The following is a 16905-nucleotide window of genomic DNA, read 5'->3' as shown; positions in this document are numbered from 1 at the left end:
TAACTATACTGTTTATTGCTAGTATTAATTAATAGTAATATTATTTTATACTTTAAACTATACTGTTACTTAATACTAGGCTTACTTAATGGTAATACTATTTTAAATATTACTATTCTAATATGATCCTAATTAGAATATTAGCATAATATTACTATCAGATAGTACTAATATTAAGTAATACATATTTTTAGTTAGAATATACTACTTTTAAGTAATATTAGCGTTAAATAACATCTAATATCATTAACTAATAATATTACTATAGAATAGTATTAATAGTAATGTTACCAATTAAAACAGTATTAGTATACTATCTAATACTATTCTAATAAGAATAGTCTGACATTATTAAACAAATATCCTTGAACACTCTGACTGTCATTTCACCTCGATTTGACAGTATTACCTATTAAACTATAAATAGTTTTACCAAAAATTTGAAAACATAGGTAATAAATAAGCCTATATAAGTATCATAAAAATATTAGATTAGGTGGTGCTTAAAATGTTGAATTTGAATATAGAACATTTTAAGCATCATTTATTATAAGATAAAATTTGTTTAAAAATAAAATAAAAAATAAAAGTTCACAGACGACTTTGGAAGGTTTTATTTATCGACACACATTTATTAAACATTATTATCTAACTGATACACCATGAACCCTTTTCCTGACACTCTGTATACTCACAAACACACACGTGCAAACTATACATCACAATATGTACACTAAACATGGGTGTATTAACGATTAAAGAATGCGTAGTGGCATAATAAAATTTTACCTTTAGTTTCATTCTTACCTCTGTCTAACTTGACAACTCTCTCGATGTTTCTGTCTCTGTCTGTTTGTTTATATCTGTCTGTCTGTCTGTCTGTCTGTCTGTCTGTCTGTCTGTCTGTCTGCCTCTCATCCATCTGATGCTCTGATTAGTTCAACTGAATCTATTCGAATTCTCGCTCACTTCTTACTTTTTCAAGCAAGAATCACTCACTGTCTACTACTACTGTCTTTTCATAGAATTAGAGAACTAATTAAGTTAATTGGAAAGAAGAAATCGTCGATTGTCTATCGCGCAAACTGATTGTCATTTCACTGGGTTTAGCGAATGGAACGAAATTAGGATTGATATGTCTGCTTGCAAACTATTATCATAGTTACACGTTTTTTTGATAGCGAAAAGTGTGCAACGAGATGTTTCAAAGAGACATGGCCCATTTGACTACGAATCCTATGAAATGCATGGGTATGGTTTGACAACGATTCGGCCACTCGAACGAACGTGAACCATTTTTATGTTTTTTCTTATTTATTTCAATGTGTCAATTACGGATTGCACGATGCACCGAGCGAAGGAAACCAGTGTGGAATGCGTTTTACTAAAATGCAAATGAAACTGATTTTTGACTAGAATCTCTTTTAGCTAATCTTCTTCTTGTCTAATGAACATACGTGATTTAACACTCTCTTTTTCTTTCTATGAAAAATTATTTTCATGAAACTGGTGAATTGATTTGGACCAATTTATCTTGGCTACATTAAGCGAGTTTTCAAATTCTTGAGACCTACAAAGACACCTATAAATTGTCTCGAAAGCTCCTTAGAACAGTGGTACAATAGTGCATTGGACGTGTTTAATTGTGTGTATACGAGAAGATATTTAAATGTCGTTTATAAAAGAATTGTAGAAGCTTGCATTCTGAATTGCTAACAAATGGAATGTACACATTGTGCTCACATTTCAAAAATAAATTGTAATTACAGTATGTATATGGTTGCAAATAAAAAAAGTTGTGGTATGTACAACACCGAGCATGGTAGGCTCCCTATAGAAAATAACAGGAAGAGGAAATTCTCAAAATCCTAATTTTGAAAATATTTATTATTATTGTATAAAGATTAATTTAGAAAAATTAATATAATTACTAATTTGAGATGCTATAAAATTTACTATATAAATCAAAACTATTGGTAATAAAAGCCACTTTTCCTAAGGAAAAATATCGATATAGCGGAAGGGCGGGTCGCGCGTACCCAGCCCTTCCCAGAACTCCCGCCTCTCCCCATGCATAGCCGTAATGCCGGCAGTACACGCTCGCCGAGGCGGTTCGAACGCGAGATCTCCCGAGACGAGAGTCCCGAGACCCGAGATCCGAGAGCACCGTGTACACTCTCGCGAGGACTACCCGTGTACACTCACGATCAGTCCCATCGAAGTTGTCGCAGTGAAGTTGGCGCACTAACGCCGCCGCGGCGTGAATGCGTTAGCGCGCCAACTTCACTACGACAACTTCGATGGGACTGAGTGTACACCTAGTGTCGGCTTCGCTTCCTTTGATTCGTCCTGAAAGCTCGCGTCTAGGCCGAGCGCTCCGAGCACGAGGCGAGAGGGCACGAGGCGAGGCGATACCATCAAGCACATTCTCGTGCTCGCGTGGTCTCAGGTCGCCTCGGCGAGCGTGTACTGCCGGCATAAGGAGAATGGCAATGCGAGGAAGATAGTCTGTGGCTCCGCACCGCTTGCGTAAGAACATTTACGCGGAAGAATTTTTTACATTTATATTATTATTAATATTTCTTAATTATATACCAAATTTTATAATATTTAATAATTAGAAGTTACATTATTTTGTTTCTAAATCACTTTTAATATTAATATCGTCAAAATTAAGATTTTGAAGGCACCTACTATTCCTCTAACGCCATTATTTCTCCTACGGAAGCCTGCTTTGCTTGATACTGTTCATAAGACAAATCGTCAGTTTAGACGATGATTAATCTCAAAGGAGATTCAACTAATCATAAATATGAACATGAACCAATGCAGACATTTATAGCTTTCGTGAATAGTATGTTCACATACAATATTTTACTAATTCTTCACCTATACATTTGCAAGATTCGTATATTACTTTGGTTATGGTCAGTGGCGGTTCGTAGCTAAAATTAGTGAGGGTATTGCTCTAGATAATTTTTAGCCTCTGTTTTAAAAAACCGGCATTGCGGGAGCGACATTGCTCTCTCTCCCTCGCAGCCTCGTGCGCAGCTTCCTATGTGCGCATGCGCACACAGTCAAACACCACGCCGCGCCGCTGGAACTATGAAGTGCGCAGTTCCATACAAAGATTTTTGTATCTTTTTTATAAACTGGGGGATAGCTACTGAAATTAAGCTTAAGGATTATATATTGTACAAGTACAAAGAAAGAATTAAAGAAAAATGGACTCATTATATTAAATGTTATCGATAATATCAAGTGGAAATAGGGGGTGCTGCAGTTCCACAGTGCCTATACGCGAACCGCCACTGGTTATGGTATTATTTTTTAATATGATTCAACGTATGTGTTTTGTTTGTTAATAATGTAGAATGTAAGCGTTTAAATATTTTTGTAAAAATTTATGTGACAAAATCTTTGAGATTGCTTATTAAAATTAAAAAAAGAAAGGAAAAAATTGGAAAATAGATTGAATGATTGTTATGATTAACTTATTGGTATAAAAATGTGACACCAAAAATACTAAAACAGTCAAATTTTTAATTATTAGATTCGTACACCAACTTATCCTTATTTTTTATTTTCATATTGAAATCAGGTGAAAATTAGAACACTGAATTTCAGTAAATAATTAAATTAGAATATTGTTGCATTCTATATATGTAAGTATATATACTTTATATCTAATATATTAGATATTAATTTTTACTTACTATATTTTTTTTGTTTTTCTTTACTTTGTGTAGTATGTACAAAGAAACTTGAAATTACACTAAAATTATGTTAATATTAATATTTTAATATTATATACATTTTTTGTAGCTCAAGAAAAAAGAATACCGAGAGCTTTGAGAATATCGAAAACTATACTTATAAACAAATTTGTTTTTCCTTTGAAATTATAAATTGAAATAAAACTTTTAGATGTTTCCTTCTGTACATACAAAAAAAGCAAAAAATTATATTTTCACATAAACAATTAAATCTTTTAAATAGAAATTCACTATGTTGTTTTAAAATACACATTTCAAAAAAAGAACAGCGCGATGAAAAACTGTTAATAAAAGAGGTTTGCAATACCTCTTGAGATATCAATATTGGATCTATCAAATACATATTATCAAATTCAATTCCAACAATTTTGAATTGCATTAAATAGCGTTGTATCAGATCATGTCATAAGTAATCAAAGTAATAAAATGATGTACCTATAATAATTGATTTTGCATAGAGTTCTTTTTATACCGTTGTACAGTTAAAGAATTGATTTAAAATATCAAACCGATTGCGTACAATTATAGCAGTATTTGTAACACGTTCACTGTTCAGCACGCGATATCGCGGGCCTGATGCCTTGCTTACATATGTTATACGCTTACATGTATGCATACATGTACGCCATCTATAACCCTCGGACGGTGGACCACAGAGAGATCCTCAATTTTAATTTATTTTTGTATTTCATATTAATTTCTTTTTCTAAACTGTTCCTTTCAAAATTATTCTTCTAATAGATGAAACTCTTTCGTTTAAAAATTATACATTTAACTTTAGGTTAATATCCTTGTATGATAATATCCTTGTTTTATAAGATTGGATGACGATTGATCCCAGTTCCTCTGTTCAAGGGTTAATTTCTGCATATTTCCGCATAATTTTGTTGCATATTTCCTACTTTTCATAAATTTTTTATCTACTATCAGAACTCAAATGCAAGAAAACATGCAGAGAAACAAAGTCAAAACACTATTTATTGCCTAAATATTGCACTAATTCTAATTCCACAATATTACTATTATTGCAAGTAATTGTACCATCTGTTGATTTTTTCAGAAAGAAAAAAATGTATACACATACCTAACTATATTTGAGCACTATAGTAGACTCTCGTTACATTGTCGCGAACGGGACTAAAGGGGCGGAAAATTTTCAAACTTTTAGTTCGAGTGGTAAAGAGGGATTAAATTGTTCATAGGCTATGATGGTGAAAGAGTAGCATTATAAAATACTTGAAAATCTGTGTGAATGTCAACTCGTTCACGTGGCAATATAACGAGAGTCTACTGTACAAATAAAATGTCTGCATAATTGTGGAAACTACATATTTTATTTTCAAACTTATGGACAAGATTTGAAATAAAATAAACTATTTACTATTTGCTAGGAAAAGAGGCACTTAGAACCAAAGGGATGCAAGTGACATTTTTTGTAAATTTTTGGCAAAAAACAGAAAAGGTTATCGCATATCGCATGTCGACATTATATAATATCGCAAATAAATAAACAGATGTCACTTGTATCCATTTGGTTCTAAATGCTTCAAATAATATATGACCTAACATTGCGTATAACATGATCTGATATTACGCAAAACACGAGGATTCCAAGTTGAATCCTCGATTGCAACACGAACAACGATAAACTGGAAATTCGGCCAGCACACAATCGCTATTTACCAAAATGGTGAATATTGAGCATTCGCGACAACTCTCTGGAGATAGTACATGTATTATATGCGTCTTTGTGCTCGAGAATACCGCAGAATTTGAAATTTCTTTGATCATACATTATTTCTTTCTTCCAATCGAAATTTACCACATTTAAAGACAAATTTTTTTCGTTGTGAACTCTAATTTACGTTTTTAAATACAATTTTTTTAAGTCATTAAAGTGGAAAATAAATATGCGGCTCGCGATGTTGAATCTAAGTTATAAACAATTTTGAATTTCATTTTTATTTTACTCTACTGTTGCTTTTTTTTTACGTCATTAGAATGCACGTGATTATTTGAAAATGGAAACGGTGCAAATGATTTAAATTTTTTAATGAGTGAAGCAAATAATTTTGTTCAATTTTCATTGAAAACTGATAGGCTCATTGGAAAGTTCTATCTGTTCTTAATAATAACAATATAATTTCTTTTATTCTTCTATAACCATTTCCTATTTACCAAATAGATTTTCCTTTTTCTATTCCTCCAAACATTGTTTCTCTTTCAATTCCAGAATTTAATTTACGCATTAAATGATGTATTTAAATTAATGTTATAAAATGTTTTCTATTTAAACAAACTTTGAATCAATTTAAATGAACCATACATATATTTCTTGATTTCCAACTTAATGGTCTATCCTTCCACCAAGTTATGAACTCGGTGGCTAAAAAAATATTTTCTTAACTACTACTCTGTCCCTAAGTTTTTGTGAAACCAGAAAAAGGAAGGAGACTTGGTTTCCAATACCTGTTAGAAAACAAATAGAACTTTCCAACAAACCTAACAGAGACAATCCCCGAACCGATCAGCGCCAGGAGACGCGAAGTTTCTCCAAGTAATGTTAGCGTTATCCAAAAAGTAACGAGTCCGTTTCTTGTTAAACAACCGTAAACACGTCCTTTGTAATCTCTTCGAGCTAGAATCGAAGGCAACTTCTCTGACCTCGTAAGGACATCGATTCACCACCGTCCATTCCGTCCTTCACTGGCGATCTATTCTTCTTTCTGTTCGCAGAACGAAGAGCAACCAGCGTTGGATGAAGCTGCGCACTACAGTGCAGCTATCGTCCGCGATCTCGACGATCCAGAAGAAGCCACCCCTGAAACGCGAAGACTCGTTTCTAAAGCGATTCTCCACCAGGCAGATCCCGGAGAGCCAGGAGACGTTGGACACAGGCGAGGGCGAAGGTGACGCGGCTGACGACAAGGACTCGAATGGTCGTCGTCGTAGGCGATCGAGGAGACCTCAGAAACCACCGAGGACCGTGGTGAATCCGGACGAGAATTTCTATTATTACTGGCTGATGCTTCTGTCCGCTTGCGTGCTGTACAATCTGTGGACGCTGATCGTGCGACAGAGCCTGCCGGAACTACAGGCGCTGGCGCCGGCCGGTTGGCTCGCGTGCGACGGCTTCACGGACCTGGTGTTCTTCCTCGACGTGGCTGTGCAATTCCGTACCGGATACCTCGAGCAAGGTTTGATGGTCTACAACAGCAAGAAGCTGGCCGGCCATTACCTCAAATCCAAGTCGTTCGTTCTCGACTTGCTCGCGTTGTTGCCGCTCGATCTGCTTCAAGTGAACCTGGGCAGCAATCCCATGCTACGGTTCCCCAGGTTCTTGAAGATCTACCGTGTGTACAATTACTATTACATGGTCGAGTCGCGAACTGTTTATCCGAACCTGTGGCGCGTGCTAAACTTGATACACATACTGTTGATACTGGCCCATTGGTTCGGTTGCTTTTACTACTTGCTCAGCGAAGCGGAAGGATTCCAAGGAGACTGGGTCTACCCGTACCGACCGGGCGAGTACGCCACACTCACCAGGAAGTACCTCGGCTCGCTGTACTGGTCTACCCTAACCCTCACTACCATCGGCGATCTACCCACGCCGGAAACCAACGCCGAGTGAGTGATAATACCATCTCTACCATCGCATAATTTCTCTTTGCACACTTTTCTTGCTTCTGTTTTTCCCTCTTCCCGCGCATTTCTTCTAGTTCGGTTGCTCGACGGATAAATGGCGCGCTCGCCAGGCCGGCGGACACCTCTAGCTAGATCTCACCTATCGATACGCGGAGACTTGAGAGAGAATGGAATGACGACGTGTCGTTACGATTTTGATTTAGCGGAAATTTTGTTATGCAAAATTTTTCGTTAATTTTAATGGAGACTTCACGCATATTGCGTCGCGTTGTTGTAGTTAATGCATAAATGTTTATGCCTGTTGAACGTTAACGCAGATGTGGCCCCAGCATTAGAGATCAGAGTAACTAGGAATATTTATAACAGTTTATTATTAGGTGAAGATTGGAAGATTACAGCCTTTTAAATTTTTCATCCTCAAAACGTTTACTGCCGTTATCGCTGACAAATGATGCCTCGGGCTTAATCCTTGCGGCGGTAAATACTTTTGACGAGTAAAACACTGATAAATGGTGTTCTTTACTGTCTAGCACCTAGCGATTTACCTTAATCACTGAAGTTTAGTGAATATTGGGTTAGGTCAGAATAGTTTCCTATTGATTTTTACAATATCGCAATACGAATACGCATTAATATTATTAGTTATAAATTATGAATTTACCATAACGGATATTACATTAATTAATACAAATACAGCTCGTATGATCTTGCAAAAATTAAATGATTTGGACTGATTGTGAGAAATGGCCGATGAATTATCACTTGAACGGCAGTTTGAAACTTTGCAGACTAAATAAAACATTTTGCAATGCGAAAACGTTGTGTCTTTAAAAGATTCAAATCTTCTTTGTGGAAGAAACTTTTTGTTGAAATCGTGTTAAGAAAAGAGTCATACAATGAAATAAAATATTGTCGGATTATAAGCGGAGTATGGACCTTTTTCCCGTGATGGCCGCAAGGTGTCGCGCGAGTAACACTCCATCCTTTCTTGCAAGCGCTCCATCACGGGCCTTATAACATCTGAGAATATAGAACCCAGGCGTCTGGGGCAGGGACCGTCCACGTCAGCTCCACTGACGAGTTCTAGTGGACGGTTCCTGAGACGAAACGTCATAATTTTTCCGCCGGCATCCTGCAATATTCGTTTGAATAAAAAAAAAAGAACAATTTTCATTCCTTTTTAAAAAATTCGACACTTCATGATATGTAACCCAACAATTAAAAAAAGAGATAATAATTAAAAAAAAATAACAATTATGAAATTATAATTGCTAATAGTATTACATTAGCTTCGATATAAAATAAAAAATTAAATCAAAATTGAAGCTCTCTTCATGGACTGATGTCCGAGGGTTAACAATATTTTCAATTTCTGCATTAACTGTTTAACAAAGTCAATATAAATTCGCTCTTCTCAACACAATATAAAATGAATAAAGATTATTGCCCACTTGTGTCGAGGTTTCTAACGATAAAATATCTGTCTGTTTAAAATTCTTCGCCGGTTTCCTGTTTCCTGCGTGAAATCAAAATTCATTGTCGATGATAATAGCGTTATTAGCGTTCGTTTTTATAAAACGGCTATCGAACAGATTTACACGATAATAGATCACGATGAGTATTATTCGCTGAAAGGACAATCTTCTGCAAAGTATCGCAGAGAATGTTCGATACTACCTGGAATATATTTTCTGAAGCTGAAAAGTTAGCCCGCTGTAGAATCGTGAAAAAGCAAACAAGCTCGAATAAGCTGGAACAATCGGATAGAACTAATGAATATGGAAAAGTAAATCCAGCTACCAGCTTTTTTTCGAGGTCCTTTGTTTGCTGGTCACCGGTCCAAATGGTTTTTCCGATAAATTTGATAACAGGAAGGCACTTTAATAACGCCACGCGTTCAAATTTTCCATTAATCAATCCCTGAAGTTGCAGGACAGTGGGATGAAAAAAAAGGAACGAAACCGTTGAAGAACAAATAACTCGTACGTATTAGGTTATTACCGATGGAATAGTCAATTTATTCATGAAGCTATATCAGCTATAAATTCGTTACAAGTGATATTTGTTATTCAAAATGGGCTATACAAAATTTATGTTTTTTTTTCAATATTTTCAAGTAAGCGTCCTAGCTTATTTGGGTCAGACGTATAAATTTTTTAAAATAACGTCGTGTTTAAGACGTTGAAAATAAAGGTGGACATCTTACCTAAGACATTAAATTATTAACACGTTGACTGCCATAGTAGAAATGGACGTGTTCAGGTCAGACGCATTAAAACATTAATTATTAAAAACTAGAATTACCAACGAGATCAAAATAACAGGTTTTAAGTTTCTTATTTCAAATTGTGGAATTTATTAAAATGTTTGTGTTTTTTTTGAAAATCTACGTCGACTTTTGTTAAGATAAAGAATTATTGTATATGCTAATTTAGGTTGCATTCTTTATTTATTTATTTTTCGATTTTATTTTCAATTTAAATTCAGTGTACATTGAACGCCGATAGTTCAAGTGTTACGCTCTAAATGAGTGAATTTTTAAATTAAAAATTTCAATTTGGTATTTTGTATTACATATTAGAATAATGCTAATGATATTGATTTCTTTTTCTTTTTCTTATTTTCTAATGATTCAATTACATGAAATCTGAGACACTGATCACCGGTGATCATTATGGTAATCACCGTGTTAATTATTAATTAATTATCCAAATCAAGCTTTGAATTTGGTACCGCACATTATATTATTAGTACGATACCATCCTTTCTATTTTCTATTTTCAATAGACAGTGTTGCGTAATAATTAATACAATTAATTATCAACTATTACGTTGATATTTAAATATTTAATTAACGATTAAAGTGAAGATTTGGTGCAGAATTGGATAAACGATTAAAGTTGTAGGTGTTTCACCGTCAGTTAAAGTAACAATTAATTATTAAAATTTTCTTTGTCGTGAAATTAATATTCAAATACAAATTATCGTTCATTTTCAAATACCTTTGAAATTATCTAACTTTGAAAAAGGGATATTGAGGGATGAAACTAATAATAGAATCATAATAAAAAAAACTTGTTTTTATCTAAATATTGTTTTTACTAGCGATAGGTCCTAATAACTAGGATAACAAAGATTTACAAGACGCACACATTAAATAGAATCTTAATTAAGTTTCAATTAAAAACTAACAATGTGTACATAATTAGTAATTAATATTTGTAATAAATGATTGTTGATTAACCATTAATATTTAAAATTAATGATTGACGAATAATTCAATCAATTGAATAAATCAATTGCGATTCTCAACATAATAAGTTTTCTTAATCGTGGATGTTAATCAATCAACCAAATTAAAGATTTTTATTGACTGATGACTAAAACTGATCTTACATCATAATAGATAAAATACATCTGAAAACTATCAACATATCTTTTGAAAGAGAATAATTTTTTTAATTTGAACTACATGATTTGAATTTTTTTGAACAGTCAAAAGGATTAGTTTACGAGATGACGTATTCTTGTAGTTTTAAAAAAATTGCAACTCTTAAACTTGTAATTTGGCGCCTACAAAAAAATACATGTCTTTTATTTTCACCTGCTCAATATATCTACCAAGTTTTATCAAAATTGAAGACGGGCACTCCGGTACGTATCCTTATGCATAAAAGGAAGTAAAATCCAATTTACTGCATAAGAAAATGATAATAAAATTGAAGTTGTTCTAAAACGAATTGAACTTTTACAATAATTTTTGAAATTTGAAAAGATTGTTTGCAGAGAGCATTAATAAAATGCATAATTTTTGTATATTATCATCGTATAAGTTTATGGAACAGCTAAAAGTATGAGAACACGCATTATTCTTGGTTAAAATGACCACCCTCAGAAAAGTTTCACCCCTCTGATGATATCTCAGTAACTATTGTAGATAGAAAAATAAAGTTACTCGACAAATGTTCTATAGCTTTCAGCAGAGAATAATGTAACGGAGCGAATTGATAAAAAATTTAATAAGATATACGCGTTTGCACGTTTCTGTTGAAAAGAGTCATTAAGGCAGCAGTGTAGGGATGAAATGTTAAAGGATATTTGCAACCTCTATTTTCAATTTATATAGTTAATAAAATACAGAATGTTGTGTAATTATAAGTAATAACATAAATATTAATTCAAATTTTCCCGCGTAAAAGTGTTGGGAGATCACTGACCAATATACAGTAAAGATTCGATGAAAGCGAAAAAGATCTGCACGATGTAAGCGAAAGTTTGGTCCCGATCGTTTGGCTTTTATCGAATCTTTACTGTATATACCATAGACATATGAAATATAGACGGAGCATAAACTGCTACTTTAGGTAAGGGGGGCTCTGATAATCGGGGGGCTCTGATAATCGACTTATTCCGGCAAGACTCGGTAGTATTCGGCTCACATTTCACATGTGTGTATGTATGTACACTGACAATGAGTTGCATTGAACTTGTCGCAGTGAAGTTGGCCACGCATTCACTCATCGACGCGGCGTGAATGCGTAGTGAATTTGTAGCCAACTTCACTGCGACAAGTTCAATGCAACTCATCGTACGGATGCGAAAAGCCGAACATACCCGAGCCTGCGCTTACGAAAATAGTCGAAGTCAGATGAGTTCCCTCCTTACCGTGATTATCAGTTACCCCTCGTAGAAAGGCTCCGTCTATATTTCATATGTCTATGGTATATACAGGTTCTACCATTTATCTCGAAACCCGTGCGCACGTGAACTCATGAATGTGGCAACAGGGCAACGTTTGGCATGATCGGCGATACTCTGGTCCGAGATTCGATTCGGAATACGAGTATGTTTGCCTCTCTGCCCATCGCGCCCGAGTTTTGCCGAGCCGAGCCGAGACGAGCCGACTCGAAGTTCCACTGCTCGTCGTGCATACTCGCATCCCGAATTGAATCTCGGACTAGGGTTCGGTCGATTACCAACTTAGCTCTAGGGATTTTTACATCGCTCCCCACAGCTCTCTACATGACATTATACTTTCAGCAATGGTTTGCAGAGGGCGCATCTATCGAATTTTAGCGCTGTTGCCACATTCATGAGTTTGCGCGCGCACGGGTTCCGAGATAAATGGTAGACTCTGTATATGAGGCCTCTTCTTCCCCTACATCGTCATTCTCCTCGGGAGCGCCTAAGGGGAAAGGTGAAGTTCAGGAAAGTGGAGAACTACAGCGAGGGTTAGGAACCTGCGGAAGTCTACGGGAGGCATCGCCATTTACACTGAAAAGACCTAATTTGATCACGCGTGTACGTGACTAATTTCTAGAAAATTGTAGCACAGTGTAACAATTTTGAGGTTAAAAATTTTCCAATAACTATACCAGAGGTCAATTGAATATGTAGTGCTGATCTCTGTTGCAATCGAAGCAAATTAATTGTCACACGATGACTTTATTTTTTATTTTTTTTATTGTACAATTATTTTATTAGAAAAAAAATCTATGTCAGACGTGTAACTAACATTATAATCTCTCTTAAATTTCTAAGCATAAGACAGATACTTTTTTAAATTCTAGTTTTAGGAGAATGCAATTATGAAAATAAGGTTAAAAATTGATGCTGCAAAGAATCTTAAATATGTTGCTTTTATTTTACACATTTGATTAATTCAAGTTTGGTTAATTCAAATATGCAATATATTATATATTTTATACAATACGTATATGGTATTTATTTCGTGTAATTTAATAATATTCGAACGTTTCCGCACTGATCAATTTATTATGAACTGGAATGTATACAAACGTTGAACATATTTTCAAGTAATCCCCGAGACAATAGCAACAAATCAAATATTCTGTTGAACTTTAGAGTGTATGTAAGAATTATATTAGGTGATATCTCTTTAGATACGCAAATTACACTATTAATTAAATGGATGGAAATATATGATTTAGAATATTAAATCCTAATAATCCACTTCTGCTACAGCAGTCAACATGTTCAGACGTTTAATCCACTTTTTTAGTTCACTATCCTTACTATAAAAATATCTTGTAACCTATGTGACCTTTGCTCGTATAATCTTATAAATTTTTGTTATTCATATGCAGAACTCTCACCAATCGCGCTTCGACCACGTGATTTATCGTATAGCAATGAGCCAGAATACGTATATAAAATCGGTGAATGCAGTGACTTTTTACTTTGTCCAGTATTTGAATTCAAGACGTTTAGTTACCGAGACGAATAGAAATTTATTATTGCCAAAATTTATTCTGCACAACGGTTTATATTAATCCGATAAATGTGCTTACTTTATTATCCATAGCTTTTAATTCTGTGGATAAAAAAGTGACGCCTGTTAACAGTGCTGAGTTAGAGTTAAAAGACATTTTATATGACATAATCGTGCAACGTATGGAAGATCCAACATTCAACATAGAACAAGAAACATATTTAGACATTGAAGAAGAGTTTGCAAACGGTGAAGATCCTGATGTAAATTTCCAGTGGCTGAAAGAAACGGAAATGGACCTAACGGAAACGGACCTTACTGATGAAGAGGACGTGTACGGATTTCGTGTATGGAAAAATTTTGTTCGCCGGTTTTCGGACACAGTCATCCTGTTACATTACGAGATTAATCTCCACACGAGGGACAATATTTTAAAACTACAGTCGCTGGCTCATAATCAATTTTCTTCCCCGCGATTTGAAAATTTTATTAAATATTCATGGTATAAAAGTGGATATGTATCATCGAGGCCACCTCATTTTGAAAATCCCGTGGAGTTCTGCTGTGCTGCAGATCACGTATGTGGTGATGTGGCTATTATTACTTGTGCTTGGTGCCGAAAGCCTTTATGTTTGAAGCATTTCTTCGATGATTATCATTTTTGTCATGAGTATGTTCCTTAAGTTATACAAATCACTTGTTGCATATTAAAATTATCAATTTAATACATCTACCATCGAATATGTATAACTTTAATTATTTTATATCATGCGATACAAATTTAACAAGATTAACCATCGTATGTTATAAAAATAGTTGTTTTCCACTTACGCGGATAAATAATATCGGTATAACGTCAGGTACGATTCAGCGGGCATTCGTGCGAGACATAAACAATAAAAATCTGCGAAACTGTAGGAGGCAATTTCATAAACATATATATATCAATGGATTTTGAATAAAATGCTCTACATTTTTTGTCATTACATAAATTTAAATAACTTGTAAAATAATGTTATAAACATTTTTTTTGTTATAAACAAATGGTATTTTCGATAATCTGTTAACGCCATATTATTGTATATAAAAAACCATTAAATCCGCCCATTAGAAGTTTTCACGTATCTTCTTTCGTTTTCGAGATAGCAGTTTCAGGTCGAAACTTTGAGGGGTGGTTTCAGCCCTTATTTTTACCTGCTTAACAAATGTACGAAGTTTCATCAAAATCGAAGGGGGACACTTCGCGGCCTTTCCTTGTTAGATACTGTACAGCAGGCCTGTCTAACTGCTAGAAACGAAAGAGTCACTGCTCCCATTCTTACCGCTTCAGACTTCCCCTATCATTCAGTAGTGTCAGTAGTGGGACAGCGGTTTCTAGTAATTAGCACTAGAAATACGCGTCAAATATTGGTAGAGTCGCGAACCAACTGGAAGAGTGAGGGGAGCCGAGCGCGAGCTTGGTGGTAGGGGAAAGAGCCACGAGTGGCCCGTGGGCCGCAGGTTAGATAGGTCTGCTGTAGGTACAGCACCGAGCATGGTAGTCTTCTGTAAGGAAAATACTGATATAGTGCAGTCGGGGGCAACATCTTCTCCGCTGTCTATACGCGACCCCCACCACTAGTTTGCCGATTCCCCCACTATTAACATACCTCCTATATGCAAGTAAGCATGAATTTCTAGTTCCTTCTCTCCTACCACGCTGTACACACGTATGGCAAGAGTCTCTGAGAAGTGGGGAAAGTAGTCGCATTTGGTTCTCGAGCCGCAAGCACAGTATAGAAAAACTTGGATATATGCAACAGAAGTTTGTCTGGATATATGCAACATCGCTATCCCCTCCACTTGGGGGGATCCCCCTAAGCCGGACCGAGCCGCTCGGCGAGGAAACCGTGTAATATGATCCGACCGTAATATCGGTGTGACTAATACTAATTGAACGATAAAACTTTTTTATTTTTAACTTTTTCTTAATGAAACTTTTATTAATGCACTTGTGAGATTTTTCTGATTAAAATGGTACCAAACACGATATGATTTGACTACATATGTATAAGGCAGGCCGTACACCAAAGATACATGAAACACGCAACATGCAACATGCAACACGTCGCATGTTGTGTACGAACGTAGAATAGGTAACGCGGCACGGTACAAACGATTTGTACGGACGCAGAATCGACACCTCGCTTGGATATATGCAACATTAAATGCCCAGAATCGACACCTCGCTTGGATATTTGCAACGTTTAAATGCCCAGAATCGACACCTCGCTTGGATATATGCAACGTTTAAATGCCCAGAATCGACACCTCGCTTGGATATATGCAACGTTTGAAACCCGAGTCGACGCCGCAACCGGTTTTCATTTCCAATCCTCCTTTGCTTTTCGCCAACTTTTAACATCAATTTTAGCAAGTAATTATAATTCAAACTATATCGTGTTTGGTATCATTTTAATCAGAAAAATTTCACCAATGCGTTAGTAAAAGTTTCAGTAAAAAAAAGTCAAAAATAAAAAAGTTTTATAGTTGAATTAGTATTAGTCACACCGATACGTTTCGGCTCTTTCCTTTGATCATCGGACCTCTCTCTTTCCACCACTGTCTGTCCTTTTCTACGTTCACGCTTGGCTGCTCGTCGCGTGTAACCCGAGATTCGACACCTCGACTGGATATATGCAACGCCTGGGTCCCAATGTTTGTTGCATATATCCAAGTTTTACTGTATAGGAAAGAACAGTAGGCTCACTCCGTGTCGGTACATTTGATCTCATGACCAATAGATCGCCATATTGCTGGTTGTGCGCGGGCTCTAATTTGAAAAGCACTCGGTACAATCAAAAAGAGATTTCGTAATAGAATACCATAAAAAGACTATTAAATATCTACATTTAATTAAAATACACATTTTATTGAAAACTCTGTACAATACAATTATTAAATTAATAAACAAATTAATAAACAACCCATAAAGTGGTAATATTTTGATAAAACAATGATGATAATAATAATAATGTCTATATCTAAAATGTACATACAAAAAACGTTGGATAAATATCATTTGACAAATATAAAATATAGAGTGTCCCAGAATGCCTGTTACTACTGTCACTGCTTGCACTTTGACACCCTTTGAAGGAACAACAGTATCCACCTCTTTCACTCATATTTTATATCTGTGTATTAAAGTTACTGAATTTTATCGCAACAGGAATGTTTTAGAAGTAACAGAGGTTAAAATGCAAGAAA

General features: G+C 35.2%; 1 protein-coding gene across 1 annotated transcript in view; it reads left to right on the top strand.

Moving 5' to 3' along the window:
* Positions 1–16905, top strand: part of LOC114878195 — a 164477-nt gene that overhangs the window by 61818 nt on the left and 85754 nt on the right. Inside the window, exon 5 of the mRNA XM_029191711.2 lies at positions 6513–7406. Within this exon, the coding sequence (XP_029047544.2) occupies positions 6513–7406 (894 nt within the window). The remainder of the gene's footprint in view (positions 1–6512; positions 7407–16905) is intronic.

This window comes from Osmia bicornis, chromosome 6, assembly GCF_907164935.1.
Source record: "Osmia bicornis bicornis chromosome 6, iOsmBic2.1, whole genome shotgun sequence".
NCBI classification, from domain to species: Eukaryota; Metazoa; Arthropoda; class Insecta; order Hymenoptera; family Megachilidae; genus Osmia; species Osmia bicornis.
This window is presented reverse-complemented; position numbering and strand designations above follow the sequence as displayed.